The 14,192-nt window shown below is 42.8% G+C and overlaps 1 protein-coding gene across 1 annotated transcript; it reads right to left on the bottom strand.

Annotated features, from left to right (window-relative positions):
* Window positions 1-83: 83 nt before the first annotated feature.
* TYMS (thymidylate synthetase) lies at window positions 84-10,664 on the bottom strand. The gene is made up of 7 exons (XM_090039768.1): window positions 10,370-10,664; window positions 8,533-8,606; window positions 6,889-7,063; window positions 3,723-3,824; window positions 2,570-2,745; window positions 2,130-2,201; window positions 84-1,496 (listed from the first exon to the last, which is right to left on the bottom strand). Exons 1-7 carry the CDS (start codon window positions 10,545-10,547, stop codon window positions 1,359-1,361), a joined length of 915 nt encoding a protein of 304 aa, XP_089895894.1. The 5' UTR covers window positions 10,548-10,664; the 3' UTR covers window positions 84-1,358.
* Window positions 10,665-14,192: the final 3,528 nt, after the last annotated feature.

A 14,192-nucleotide genomic window follows, 5' to 3' on the forward strand; every position in this document is an offset into this window, starting at 1 on the left:
CATTATAACGTTGCAACAAAAAAAGTTTCAGCTGAACAGGATAAGAGTGGAAGCAAGCAGTACAAGGGGCTTGAGAGAATTCAGCCCCTACACATTGATGAGAGATGTCCTACTGATTTGCATAAGTGTGTATAGGACACACAAGCACTTGTCCTGCAAATGTTAGTAGATAGGTGAAAAGCTTTATTTCTTCATTAGTTGTGTACATAAACACAAGTTGTTCTGACAGGCAGCTCTGTGAAACGTAGTAATTTCATCTGTTAAAGTTAGTTATGGGAAAACATGAGACATTGACTAAGTTTGGCAATTGTAAACTCCTCAAATTCAGACAGAACTATAACCTGCCTTGCTGTCTACTAGCTCACTTGGCCAGACCAAGAATTTAGAAAGCAAACCAAGATGCTATAAAAGGACAACATTTAAAAAACCTAGAAGTATAGCTGTGTACAAATAGGTACCTCTGTTTAGTACCAGTGTTTAGTACAAACTGAGCCAGTCTACATGAGATGCTAAAGACGTAGACTAGTTTTACTGTACATTAGCACGGCCGGCAAAAACCATGGTAGTGCGCAGTAGAATTAGTCTCTTGTGCATCAGTGTCATGGAAAGAGCATGCACTGATGCTGCCGCTCAGTAGCGCTGATTATGGTGCATTAATCTAGTACCTGTAATTACAGGTACTATCATTAATGCACTGCAATTACGGCACATTAATGAATGTGTAGATGTGCCCAGTCTGTAACGAACCTTCAAGATGTATCACTCCAACAAATGATACATTTATAAAACCAGATTTATTTAAAAAAAAACAAAAAACTCATGTCACTGCTTTCTCTATGAAGCACTTTTTTCAAAGGTAAAACCATATTTTTCTTTACAAACAGTGGTTTTTATTTTAAATGTATATTAATGCATAAACATTCAATGTAGATACATGCCAAGAACAAGGAATATCTCTCTGGTCTCATTGGAGACTACAGTGCTAAGAATAGCTATAAAGTAAATATTAGTTAAAATGCTAACTTAAGTCACAGCAGAATCAGTGCACTTCCTAAATTATTTATATACAGTAAGAATAGTATGCAACCCAGAACCAACAAATGTAACTTGAATATTTCCACACTTATACATGACTAGTAAATAGTGAAAAAAGTTAGCACTCTCAAGACTTAAGTTTCACTTCAATCCAAAAATCTCATGAGCAAGGGGGAATCATTCATGGTCTTTGTGTCTGGTTCCCCCCTTCCCCTCAGCCCTATGTGCGCACACACACGCACACTCTCTCTCTCTTTTCCCTCCCCGCCACTCCCATTAAAATCCACCCTGTTAAATGCAAGCGTTCCAGAGAGTTACATGCGTTAAACAGCCATCTCCATTTTAATAGCTGGGTGAGGATTATAGTCTTCGATCTTAAAATCTTCTGCTTCGAAGTCATTGATGTTTTCAACTTTACGAAGAATTCTGAGTTTTGGGAAAGGTCGTGGTTCTCTCTCGAGCTGAAATTTAAAAATAAGTCTATTGTGCAACCAGTCCTGTATAACATAAAACCAAAAAGCCAATGGTAGGTAGACTTCCTAGATAATTAGAGGGAGGTTGTACATGTTAATAAAACTTGCCTGCAATGTTCTCAGTTCTTTCACAGCATTTAAAATTTTTTTGATGGAAGAACAAGGCTTAGATGAAGAAGTGCCTACTATGGATAAGTGTACAATAGAGTCATTGGTTTGCAATCCAAATATGATCACATACACAAAAAATAAAGTTCACTAAAGGTGCCACTATTCAGCTAGCTTAGTAGAAGCTAACCAAATAATGTTTATTAGAAGCTAAGAATTTAAATAGAATTAAGAATTTAAATAGAATAGCAGTATAAGGTTTTGTAAGAGTGAAGTCAAAGTTCAGATTTAGTCTGGAATTCAAATTAAAATTCTATTGGATTTTATTTGTAACCCAGTTCAAGTTGGAAGGATAGCATAGCACTCAATTCATGTAGTAAAATGGTGAAGAAACATTAAAGGATTGACAAATATAAAAGTGTTGACGATATGCAGTACCAAATTTGACAATACAGGATTACTCTGAGTTGGATAGCTACCTCTGTTACATATATATCATAAACATATACTTACTTGAACTTTCAAAGGTTCAATATGATTCAAGTATATGTGAGCATCTCCTAACGTGTGTATGAACTCACCAACCTGAAGAGAAAGGGGAAGAGAATATTTGTCCTCAGACAAATATAAGACTCATTTAAAAAATACCCAGCTTTACAGTGCCTGTGTTAATGTTCTGACGCATCTATTTCTGAAGTGTAATCCCTGCATCAAGTTGTCTTTATCATTTTCGTGCCATTTAAAAACCATTTTCCCCCTAGAGTAACCAATCATTAATTAAATTTTAAATCATTCTTAACTACCACAATGCTGCACCAGATAGCAAAGAAACATTTCATATTGCTCTGCAAACTCAAGTAGTGAGAGAGAGTGAACAGTGACAGCTCTTCATCTATATCCAATCAGAAGGCTGGGTATTAAAGTATGTCTACATTGGGAGGCAACTACCTTACCTTTAGGCCCGTCACATGAGCAATCATATACGTGAGCAGTGAATAACTGGCAATATTGAAAGGCACTCCTAGTCCCATATCTCCAGATCTCTGATACAGCTGGCAAGAAAGCTCGCCATTTACAACATAGAATTGGCAGAGAGCATGGCAAGGGGGTAAAGCCATCAAGGAAATATCTAAAATAGGAACAGGGAAGAAAAGAAAGTAGTACAAACATTAAAATATCACAAAAGCAGAAAATCATGCATTAATATAGACAGGGCAAACTGGATAGATATATCTAATGGCAATATTGTAATTCTAATGTTTTTCCCCCTGTTAGGACTTTCAAAACTGGCTGTTACTAGTTCCCAGTGTTACCTGTGTAAAATGTTTTGGCCATTCAGTTATTAATAACAAAGTCAAAACCAGAAATTCATCTGAAATAAGTTTTATGTCTTAATGCTGCTCATAGTCATACTCATCTCACTGCATGCATAAGCAAGTGTGTCCCCTAAAGCAATCACTTGGTAACTGGCTGCTATTTGTTCCATCTTCATCTCTTCTAACTGAGAAATCTATATTGCTGGTTATGTTGTCATGTGTGCTGCTGCCTCCAGGAGAGCCACTAACAACAAAAGAACATTGGTAAACTTGAAAAAAAAAACAAACCCAAAAACTTTGTTCCTTCTGTTGCTTCCCAAGTCTTTAGTATAATCCTAAGATTTACCAAATGGTAAAACAAATAGCAACTGCTTAAATATAAAGGAAGAAAACATTGTTTAAAGGAAGTTAAGAATAAACTAAAGTTAAAATGGAGTTTTCTGTAAAATATCTTTGCATAGTAATTTTTTCAAGGGTGATAGTATACATTTCTTCTCATCTGCCCTAGAAAAGATCCAAATTTATACTTGAAGTTCTAAGGCCTGGACCATCAGAAGCAAGAGAAATCAGACTCCTACCTTTTATGAAGCATTGCATCATAGATCACCTGTGTGAACTGCTAGGTTTCCTTTACAAGGTCATCAAAAATATATATCTTACCAGAAAACAGACAGTTGGCATACTACATTAGCTTTTAAGTCTCAGTGAGCATAACAGTGGCATAGCTCATGCAGTAGTCATAGTGTGTTGTGCAGCTGTATGCACTTTGCACATGCATACTGTTCTGTACCTTTAGGATTCCAAGCACACATAATGATTCTTCTGTCATCTGGATTGTTTTTGATTGTATCAATTACTTTCTGCAGCTGGTCAACTCCTTGGCCTGAATAATCTGGAAAGAGTTACCAAATGAGACTTGAGTCAAATTGTTTTATATTCCACTTGTTTGAAGAGTATAGGCTTGGCTTCCAAATAAGTGACACTCAGTATTCCTTCCTGCATGCCACCTTGGAATGAAAAAGCCTTACATCTTGAACACTGAGTTCCATCTCCAAACTAACCTTGTGTGCCTCTTCTTTGGAAAATACTAGTGACATTAACAATTTATACCAGGGGTGTAAATGTTATTTGGTCCCTGGGCCAGATGCATGATACTGGGCTAGTCCACAGGCCAAATCAAGCCCACTGATCTTCCTCACACACATATACTGGATTTGCATGCAGTGGCTGTTCCAGCAGTTCTGGGATACATGCCACATGCGGCACCTGCTCCAGCTGGTCTGGGACCCATGATGCATGCAGCACTATATGCAGTGTAGGCCCCAGCTGCTCCAGGATATGCCATGAAGGTCCCATGTGCAGCACAAATCCCAGAGGGCTAGGGGTGCCTGCCTTGTTTGACATGCAAACTGTGCTGCATGTGGCATCCATTCTGTGATTCAGATGTGGAACCCCCTCTCCTGCTCAGCTGGGTCCAGGATTATGTCTCAGAGCGCCTGCTCCAAGGAGTGCAGGACCCGCAGTACATATCACATGGCACGAGGGGACAGCTCTGGGTGATGCAGATCTGCAGGCTGGAAATGGTCCACGGGCCATATCTTTGACACCCCTGATGTGCACAATGCACCCCCAGCCCTTTTGAAAAGTAAAGTAATTAATAATGTTGGCATCTAAGACATCATTATTGGTATGCCGTTGGGACCCATCAGCATTATTGGCAACAAACTGACTAGGTTAAGGTCCATAATCTTCACATCATGAGCCTTACCTTCCAGTTCCTAGATAATTTTTGTAGCTCTCCTTTAGGATTTGCTTACAAATATTCTTTTAAAGAAGCCTTAGTCTGTCTGTCTGTAACACTTTATTTGCACTCCAGTTGGTTTTCTGAAACAACCAATCAGAGTGCTCCAAGAGCATTCAGGACAGGAGGTGGCATGGCAGAGCATTGGCTATAAATTAGAGTGCACATTATATATGAGAAATATGGTATAGTAGGTTCTGCAGTTTACTGGTGAAACAAAGTAAAATCTGTATCAATGGGCTGGGATCGCTAGCTGCTGCTACTCAGTTATATACTACAAAGAAAGATCAATTCCCCACCACTTCATTCTGTCCTTTTAAAAACTGTATTAATATTCCAGAACACATAAGTGGAAAGTATGGTATGCCCATGTCCTCCAAGTGCAGAAATCAGAACTGGACAGTCTCCTACTAGCAGCCTTACCAATGCTGTGTACACAGCAAAAAAAAAATCGCTTCTTTCTCCCATTCAGTATTTCCCTACTTACAGATTCAAGGATCATGTTAGCCTGTTTTTTGACAGAGCTCTTTTACACCAAAGTAGTTGCCTGTGACAACCCATAAATTCTGAGTCAGTGTTTCCAAAGCAGTCACCCAAACTATATGGATAACCTGCATTTTTGGATCCCAGATACAGGCAACCCCTGCTTAATGCGGTTTCACTATAGTGCTCATTTAAAACACCTACCTGGTTTCATTTAGCACTCAGTGCGTTTCATTATAATGCTCAGCATGGGGGGTGGGGAGAAGCAGTGGCAGCAGCAGCATCAGAGTGAAGCAGCGAGTGACAGCTGGCGGGGTAGCAGGAGCCCGGGGTCTGCTCCAGCATGTAGTGCTGGAGCTGGCAGGGAGGAGTGGTGGCGGCAGCAGCAGCGAGAAGGGGCGGGTAGGCAGGAAGCAGCATGAGTGTGGAGCCCGGGCAGGCAGGGCCCAGGGTGGGATGGCAGGAGCCCGGGGTCTGCTCCGGCACGCAGTGCTGAAGCAGGTGGGGAGAAGCAGTGGTGGCGGTAAAAAGGGGCAGGTGGAGGGCTGGGCAGCATGAGCATGGAGCCTAGGACACGGTGGCAGGAACCTGGGGCCTGCTCTGGCATGTGGTGCTGGAGCAACCGGTGGATAGGGAGGAGTGGCAGCAGCCGTCTTCTTGCTGTAAATCCCTGGGCGGGCAGATCCTCGATTCAGGGGATCCACAGGCAGGGCAGCTGGGGCTGCGCACAGGTGTGCTGGTGAGTACAGGTCAGCAGGGGCCATTGTGGCAATGGAACAATGAGGCTGGGAGTAGCTGATGCTTTTCCTGGCAGAAACCATGCGGTGCCTTGCTGAGAGCACAGAGTCCGCCAACAGGTGGTTCAGAACCAAATATATTTATTTACATTAAATCCTATAGGAAAATAGGTTTTCGTTTAATGCTGTTTCACTTAGCACTCAGTTTTTCTGGAACCAATTAAGAGTGCTACACATGGGCTGTCTGTATATTAAAAGCACAATCATACTTTGATCACTTAATGCATAATTTTTTGTTTGTTAGTTTGTTTTTTAAATCAATGTCATATATTAACATGGCAAGTGGCCTGGAGAAATCCAAGTATGATATATCAACATAGTTGCTGTTTAGTCAGACCTGTAATTTTGTCCCCCCAAAAAATTTGATAAGACCTATTTTCTATAAAGGAATGCTCATTGACGTTAGTTATATTCAGAGCAAAAAATATTTATTAATAGAGTTTATTAATAAATTTACCATTCCATTATCTCCACCTAGGATAAAGAACAAGCATTTAAAGGCTGAAGACAATATGTAAAGCTCGTGAGCAACTGTATTAATCATTTTTCAAGCCCACGGTTTCTCATCTCAGTTGCCACTTTTGCTGTAGCAAAGGACTATTTCGAAAACAAAATAGGCTTTAATCTGGTAGTGATAACAGCTCTAAATTAAAGTGACATAGCATACCATCAATAATTTCACTGTTCTACAAATGAACTACACTGCCTGCAGTTCTGCCAAGACTGCAACCATCAGGAGTTCACATTAGAAGTGCACTCATTACAATCCTAACCTAATGTCCTGGAAGTAAGGGATCATAGTAATCCTATCTTAATCTGTTTAAACATTAAAGATGAAATATTCCATTTTCAACTGAACAGTGTTATGTATTCACCTGTATTCATATCTTGATATTCTGCTCCAAAATGTCTCCACTGGAAACCATAAACAGGTCCTAAATCCCCTTCCACTCTGTGAGTGAAACCTTGTTTATCCAAGAACTCACGTGATCCATTGGCATCCCAAATCTTGACTCCCTTTGCAGAGAGCTCGTTAGCATTTGTAGAGCCCTACATGGTAAAAGAAATATAGCAAAAATAGAAACTCTAAACCCAGGGTAAATACTTGAGTTTAAGTGTTGGTACTAAATTATGCTATTCTAAATTTGCTTTTTTCCTTATTGTGGAAAAGACAAGTAGTCTTCTGATTAAATGTGTTGAATCACAGACAGATTATTATATGCTTGTTTGTAGTTGACACACTCTATTATGCTGAAGAAATAGAAGACCACCATTTCTTCCTTCTCCTTACTATTTTTATTTCTTGTAGTTTCTAGTCTGTTTATTAACAGAGCACATGAAACTCTCCCATGTAGTACTCCATCTCTGTATAAACCCTTGAGGCAAGAATATAAAATTGAAGTGAACAGAGCATTTAACTTCACTTTGCAACAGTCAAGTTCAGACTTACAACACTGTAGATTCACATCTAAAACACTACTAGCCTTTGATGTCAAAGATGCAAACATAAAAACAAGTTTCTAATTTAACTAAAAAACTTTATCTGACATTTCACATAGGCATTTCAACACTTAGACAAAGGATATTCTCAATGCATTAAGGAACATCATCTAAATGGCAACACACTCAGGCCTGGCCTATGCTTCATTTTTGTTAGTACGCATGCTAGATTTGTGCTTAGTTACCAACTGTTACACCAGTGAAAACCCTACTATAAAACAGTTTTACCAATAAAAAGGTCCAGTATAGTGACATGCCATCATTCAGTTTCCAAAGTGTTATAGATTATGTCAGCACAAAAACACTTTTATATTAACCTAGCTTCATGCACTCTAGTGGCGTTTTCCCCACTTTAGTGTTATAGCTAAAAAACTATATGGTTTTCTGGTATATACAAGCCCTTAAATCTTCAGGATATTTCACTGAAGAGCAAAGAGAGTTAAAGGCAATTGTCACCTAATTCCAGCATTGTGTTAGCATCTTAATATTTTGCACGAAACTAATGTATTGAAGGTATATCTGCAAATAAACAGGAAACTAGTCCAGACGTGTAGGCTGTAGCCATGTTGGTCTGAGGACATAGGCAGACAAGGTTCTTTGGGTGAATCTAATATCTTTTATTAGACCAACTTAAATAATTGGAAAAAAAAATTTTAGCAAGCTTTTGGGTTTAAAAACCTTTTGTCAGTCCAAGGAACCCTCTGCAATTATACCAGCCCAGCCTCTGGCTTCTTCAGTATTCATTCCATCCAGGAAGAACACAACTGCAGAGGCATCCTCAGACTCGCAAACAGTTTTTAAACCTGAAACCTTACTAAAAACATTTTTCCCCAACTATTTAAGTTGATCTAATAAAAGATATCAGATTCACCCAAAGAACCTTGTCTGCCTGGAAACTGATAGGATGTTCCAGTGTGCTTGTTCCTTTTATGAAAGCATAGAGTTTAAAATACTTCCTACTATGATATATTTTTTAACTCAACAGTTTTCAGGGCACCTTAGTTAGATACCCATCATACCTTGATAAACCAAAGCAGCTCTTCCAGAACTCCTTTCCAGAATACTCGTTTTGTTGTCAGCAAAGGAAACTGATCTTGTTAAAAAAAAAAAAAAAAGTTAAGTGTCAATGAAGAAGTGTTACTTTATACTAATCAAGTATTACACATTGCTCTTCACATTTGTGTTATGACCCTAAATTGGTAAGTCCAGGGAATTGCAACCACAGTGGGGGCAGAGTTAAGCATGACAAAGGATAGGTATATGCAGTTGATAAATAAGACTCTCGTCAAGTTTATGGAAGGAACAGTACCACAGGTATTCCTGGAGTAGTATGAGGAGGATGTGATGTATATCATTGAATACTTCATTTAACTAAGAGCAGATTAAGAAGAAACTTGGTGTTTACATGGGTTGACCTCATGTGTACAAGGTGTATATTAATCCAATGCTTCAGGGCTTCTGTCGGTCTTCAACCCCTCCCACCCCTTCCTTGGTTCCTAGGGATTTTTTTTCCTTTCTTAAGCGCTGGATATTTGTCATAGCTATGGAGATAAGACTACCTTTGGTGCATTGGCGCTTCTAAGTCAGCACTTCTCAACCTTTTTAGAAGGCAGGGTAGATTTGCACCCTATAGACTAACCAAAGTAGATATTTTATACAGCATGAGCTTTTGTGGGCTAAAGTTCACTTTATCAGATAGCTGTGAAAGGATGTGTGCAAAGCCTTGTAGAAGGAGAAATTAGAAAACAAAAGGCAGAAAGAAGAGGGGAGGCAATGCCAACTCCTAGCACCCCTCATTAGAGTTAAGGTGCCCCTTTGAAAATATCAGCTCTTAAATTTTGCTTGTTCTTTGACTACAGAAAAATAATACAGCGATTCTGCTGTTACAAAGGATGCAGAAAGAGAAAGTCTGAATGTTTTGACACTATGGAGCCCTATCTGAAATCCCTGGGCATGTCCCCATGAGTGGTTGAAGTGCCTCAAAGCCATTTGAGATGCCACAAACTGCATGTGGCACATGTGCACCACACTGCTGATTAGCAGCACAGTGGGGATATTTATGACAGCAGATCCCAGTGTCAAGAAACACCCCCCAAAACACCGCTAAAAAAAAGTGGTGCAACACACATGGCAGCTGTGCACTGCCAGGAACTGGAGCCTGGCTGGCCAGAGACACACTCTGGCTGCCAGCCAGCCTCGGAGTGGCCAGCTCAGTGCTAATGCCACCTCAGGAGACCCCCAGGTAAGGCTGTCTGGGCCAGCCCCAGCCTCCTCTACCCCACCTGGGTCCCTTTGCCACATGCCAGAGCACACATGCACACCCAGGGACCTCTTGCACAAATATGTGCCACTGCTGTTTGTCCCGCAGGAAGCACATGCATGTGTGCTTTCTGGGTCTATCAGGTGAATCACTTGTAGGTGTTTCTGCAGGTAAAAGCGCTATATTCAAAGGATCTCCCGGTACCCTGACTGGGGACCAGGATTCTCTGTGGTCCTTAGAAGGTGGCTGGTGAACTTGGGTTCACCAAAGCTCGTACTCTCTCGCCATATACCCATGTCTTATTTAGTTAGTCTATAAAAGGTGCGCATCCACCCTGTCACCTGAGTGCAGAATAACAGGGCAAACACCACTCCGCTCATCCTGGGTTTCGTTCAGCTTAAATCAACTGCTTGCTGTGGGGCCAGGAAGCATTTCCCCCGGCAGCCTCGCATGCTTTGGGACCCAGGGCTCTCCGTGCCGGGAGATGGATCCCTTCCCGTCCTACCCCCACAGCAGTCCGCCTCTGCCCGACAGCAGCGGCCGGGCTGGCCCGCCTGGAGGGGCCTCGCGGGGCAGGGCAGGGGGAAGGCGGTCACCTCGGAGGCTGTATCGCGCCTGCACGCCGAACACGGACACGGTGCCGGTGCCGGTGCGATCGTCCTTGCGGTGGCCGCGCTGCAGGATGTGCCGCACCTGCTCCAGGTACTGCAGCTCCCCGGCAGCGGGCGGCGGCGCGGCGAGCTCCGCGCTCAGCGGCTGCGAGTCGGCAGGCATGGCTGGACTGGGCCGGGCCGAGAGTGAACAGGACTCAACACCACTTCCTTCCCTTCCTGCCCCGCTTGGCGCCTCTTTAGAAAGTGGCGCCAAGCCGCGGCGCCAATCCGGCAGCCTGGAGGATGCTCCGCCCTCCCATTCCCGCCACGCTGGCCCCGCCCGGCACAGGGCGCGAGTGGCGCCCGCGGTCCCTCAGCGCTGGCGCTTGTCACTTCCAGCCCCGCCCCCGCATGACAGGATCCGACATGGCTGGTTGTCAGCACGCCCCTGCCCCCACACGTTCCTCAGGGGTAGAGGTTGGAGCCGCGCTGGTCTAATAAACGATACAAAGAACCTCGGGGGTTTCTCAAGCACGGGGCTCCTCTAGGGTAGTGTCCAGGAGTAGCTAAGAGCGGGATCCGCGTGTACACACAGCCCCCCTCCCCGTCCCCCCCGCGTGTACACACAGCTATTCCCAGCCCTGAACTAGATGGACCACTGAGGACTCTATGAATCTATGAACAGCTTCTCCTCTAAGACTGAGTCTTTGGTGACGCGTGGGGGTTCACGCGGGTGCACGTGCACCCCCTGAGGTTGGCGGCGCACCCCGAGCTCGGTGGCCACCTTGCCGCCCCCGCCCCCTTGCTGCCGATGCCGCCGTGACTGCCTGCGGGAGCTCCCGCTTGCCACCCCCACCACGGCCTGCGGCCGCCCCCCCCCCCCCCACTTCATGCGTCGAGCAGGGGTTTTCAGCCACTTAAACCCTCCCCCTCACGGGAAATGCCAGCGCTTAGTTTTCACTCGTATTTTGACCACAGAAAGAAAAGACTCGCGAGCCATTCGACTGTGGTGCAGCCTCGAGGAAGCCCGCAGCAGGGCAGCCCGGTTGTAGCTCTCTGGGCTCCAGTGAGGAAAGGGCTTTGCATCCCAAACAGTGCTGCACCACCCTGGTTAAGACTGGCTGACTAAGGAGAAGATATGTGTGAACAAAGTCCTAACAAGCCATGTTCAGGGAGGGGGGATCCAGGGGGTGCAGAAGTGCCTGGGTGCTGTACCCCCCCCCTTTGATCCTGCTCTTCCCCAGGGTTAACACCAAATACCTGGCAGTGGCAGCAACATTTCTAGTCGGGCAGTGCTGAAGGAGTCACTTGATTTCACGGCTTATTGCAGTCCACTTCTCAGCTCTTCATTCCTCAGGAGTTAACAACCTTTTCTTTTTAATTGTCTTGATGTCCCAGTGCTGAAGCTAGCCTTTCTGCTGCAATTCTGATGGCTGGTAGAAGATCCTCTTAAAAGTTGATCTAGTTTCACAGCCCTGCAGATTGCTTTTAACTCATGCCAATGAAATTCTATTTGTTTTCACTTCTATCTTAACCTGGATAGTACAGCCCTAGGCCCCTAGCAGAGCCGTAAAGCTTCTAGGTTATATTTAATAGCAGAAAAATCTGCATTGTTTGTATGTGTGATGGATGATGCCTCACCATCTGCAGTCCCTTTTCAAAATTCTAGATCTGCCCATGGCTATGCTGGTTTCATTATTTTTGGTGGGGTTGGGGGAAAGGATGTGTTCAAAGGAAAGAAGCAGGGTGACGTAGAGTAAAGGGAGTGGGAGGGAAGGGCATGGACTGGAACCTAAGTGAAGACAAGAGGAGGGAGATGGTTGGATTGCGCAGCTAATTTGGCACAGGGCAGAGAAAGCGCAGTCAGAATGGTAGAACGTTCTCTGAATAACCCCGCTTTGCCTGTTTGTGTCAAGCAAGTTACCACTCTGGGCACAAGCAGATAAGGATGTTGCAGGTTGTTCCAGTTAGGTGGAGAAGCCCATCATTGAAGTCAGGTGTCTCTTTGATACAGTTATGCTTATTAATAAAAATTGTGAAGTTCTGTTTCTGTGAATACAGCAGGAATCAAATAAAACCATCTTTTACATTTCAAGCCTCTTCTAGTCAGCACTTAACTTCAAACTGTTCTTTCTCTAGGGCCATGCTATGTGTTCTGGCTGTGGTTGGTGCTTCCTTGTTGCCTTCTGTTTCCTCAAAGACTGGATGTTACAAAAAATGAAAACTTGCATCCTAGAAGGCAGCAACCTTCATGGAAGATAACTGAAGGTGAGCTCCTTACAATTCTTGTCTGTATAATCACAGCACTATTAGGTAAGAAGTGCTATTGCCTCTGTAAGATAGCATTAGAGAGACAGTCACTGGCATAATGTGCCCAACTGGTTTCATATTTCAAAACAGCGTGTTTATAACGGCAAAGGCGTTATAAAAGAGCTACAAGAATGGTTCAAGGTCTGAAAAATATGCTTTACAGTGAGAAACTTAAGAAACCCAGCCAGTCCTTTTAATTTATCTCAGAGAAGGTTAGGAGGGGACGTGGCCTACAGATTTTGACATGAGGAAGAGATTTTTGATGGTAGGTGGTTATTTGATCTAGCAGAAAAAGGTATAGGGAGAATCAGTGGTTGGAAGCTGAAGCTAGACAAACTCAGAAATAAGGCACATGTTTTTAACAATTAGCTTAGCAAGGGATGTAATAGAGTCATCACTGCTTGCAGCCTTTAGGTTGGGAACTGGTACTTTTTTCAAAAAAATGTGGTAGCTCAAACCAGTTATGGTCTAGATGCAGAAATTACTTGTTCTTTGTCCAGTGCTACCTTGAAAATGAAATTATCATAATAATTCCACCACTTTAAAATCTGTAAAACCATCTGGTAGAGGACAATTGAAAAGCTGAGCAGGTTATTTTACTGATGTGGATTGTTCTCTTCATATGCTATTGCTTTGTGATACAAAAAGGAAGCCTCTTCCTTTTCAATAACTTTCTTGAATACAAGGGTTGAAGCCTCTTCTGATAATGGCTCATGTATCTGACAGTGTTAAAGTGATGCTGTTGCTGTCTTTGTCCAGGAAATACGTGAGAAACAAGAAATTCTTGGCATGTATTTGATGACACTTCTTCTTTCACCCTAAATTTCTGTTCACCCAAGTTGAGGTATATTTGTAGTGGCCATTTACCCTTTCTGTGGCATTCCATATACAATGTTAATTTAAATAATGTTATTAATTCATATGTTTACTACTATTACCAGCATTTACAGTATGAAACCTGTTTATGTTGGGTGGTTCTTCCCATACTCTTCCCACTGGCTGATTTTAGGACCTCCTAAAAGGAGTTATTTACAGAATTTAGCAAGAGTGTATCCTCTCTTCTTAAAGCTACAATAATATTATTTTTGTTGTTCCCATATAAATATTCCTTTTTATTGCAGGAATATTTTTGCATCTCTGTGTAAACTTCAGTTTTTTCAAATGTAAGTGGTCACCTCTCTGTTCTTCTAGAGGCTCTCCCTTCTTTCTGTGCAGTAATCAGTAGGCTTCAGTCATCTAAAACAGTGGTCTCCAAACTGGGGGTTGCACAGGATGATCCATTGTGGTATGGGAAGAAAATATTAGAACTTCTATTTATATGGATAGGGGTGCGCGATCAAAAACGTTTGGAGACCACTAGTCTAAAACAGTGATTCTCAACCAAGGTCCTGCAGCACCCTCACAAAGGAGCTATTACTGCTTTATATCTCTCAGGGTTAGGCCCTTATTGATAGCTATGTTAAGGTATAAATGAGGTTAACTGGTACAGAGAACATTGTATGAACCCTCTACACTG

This window comes from Crocodylus siamensis, chromosome 3 (assembly GCF_052110815.1).
Source record: "Crocodylus siamensis isolate JL-2025a chromosome 3, ASM5211081v1, whole genome shotgun sequence".
Lineage (NCBI taxonomy): Eukaryota > Metazoa > Chordata > Crocodylia > Crocodylidae > Crocodylus > Crocodylus siamensis.

Bases quoted from the DNA above. Each gene is read 5' to 3' on its own strand.
- TYMS (XM_090039768.1), bottom strand. From the start codon at position 10,547: ATGCCTGCCGACTCGCAGCCGCTGAGCGCGGAGCTCGCCGCGCCGCCG. The intron at 8,607-10,369 runs GTGACCGCCTTC...TTTTTTAACAAG, and splicing joins GGCGCGATACAGCCTCCGAG to ATCAGTTTCCTTTGCTGACA. The intron at 2,746-3,722 runs GTACAGAACAGT...TTCCTATTTTAG, and splicing joins GTGTGCTTGGAATCCTAAAG to ATATTTCCTTGATGGCTTTA.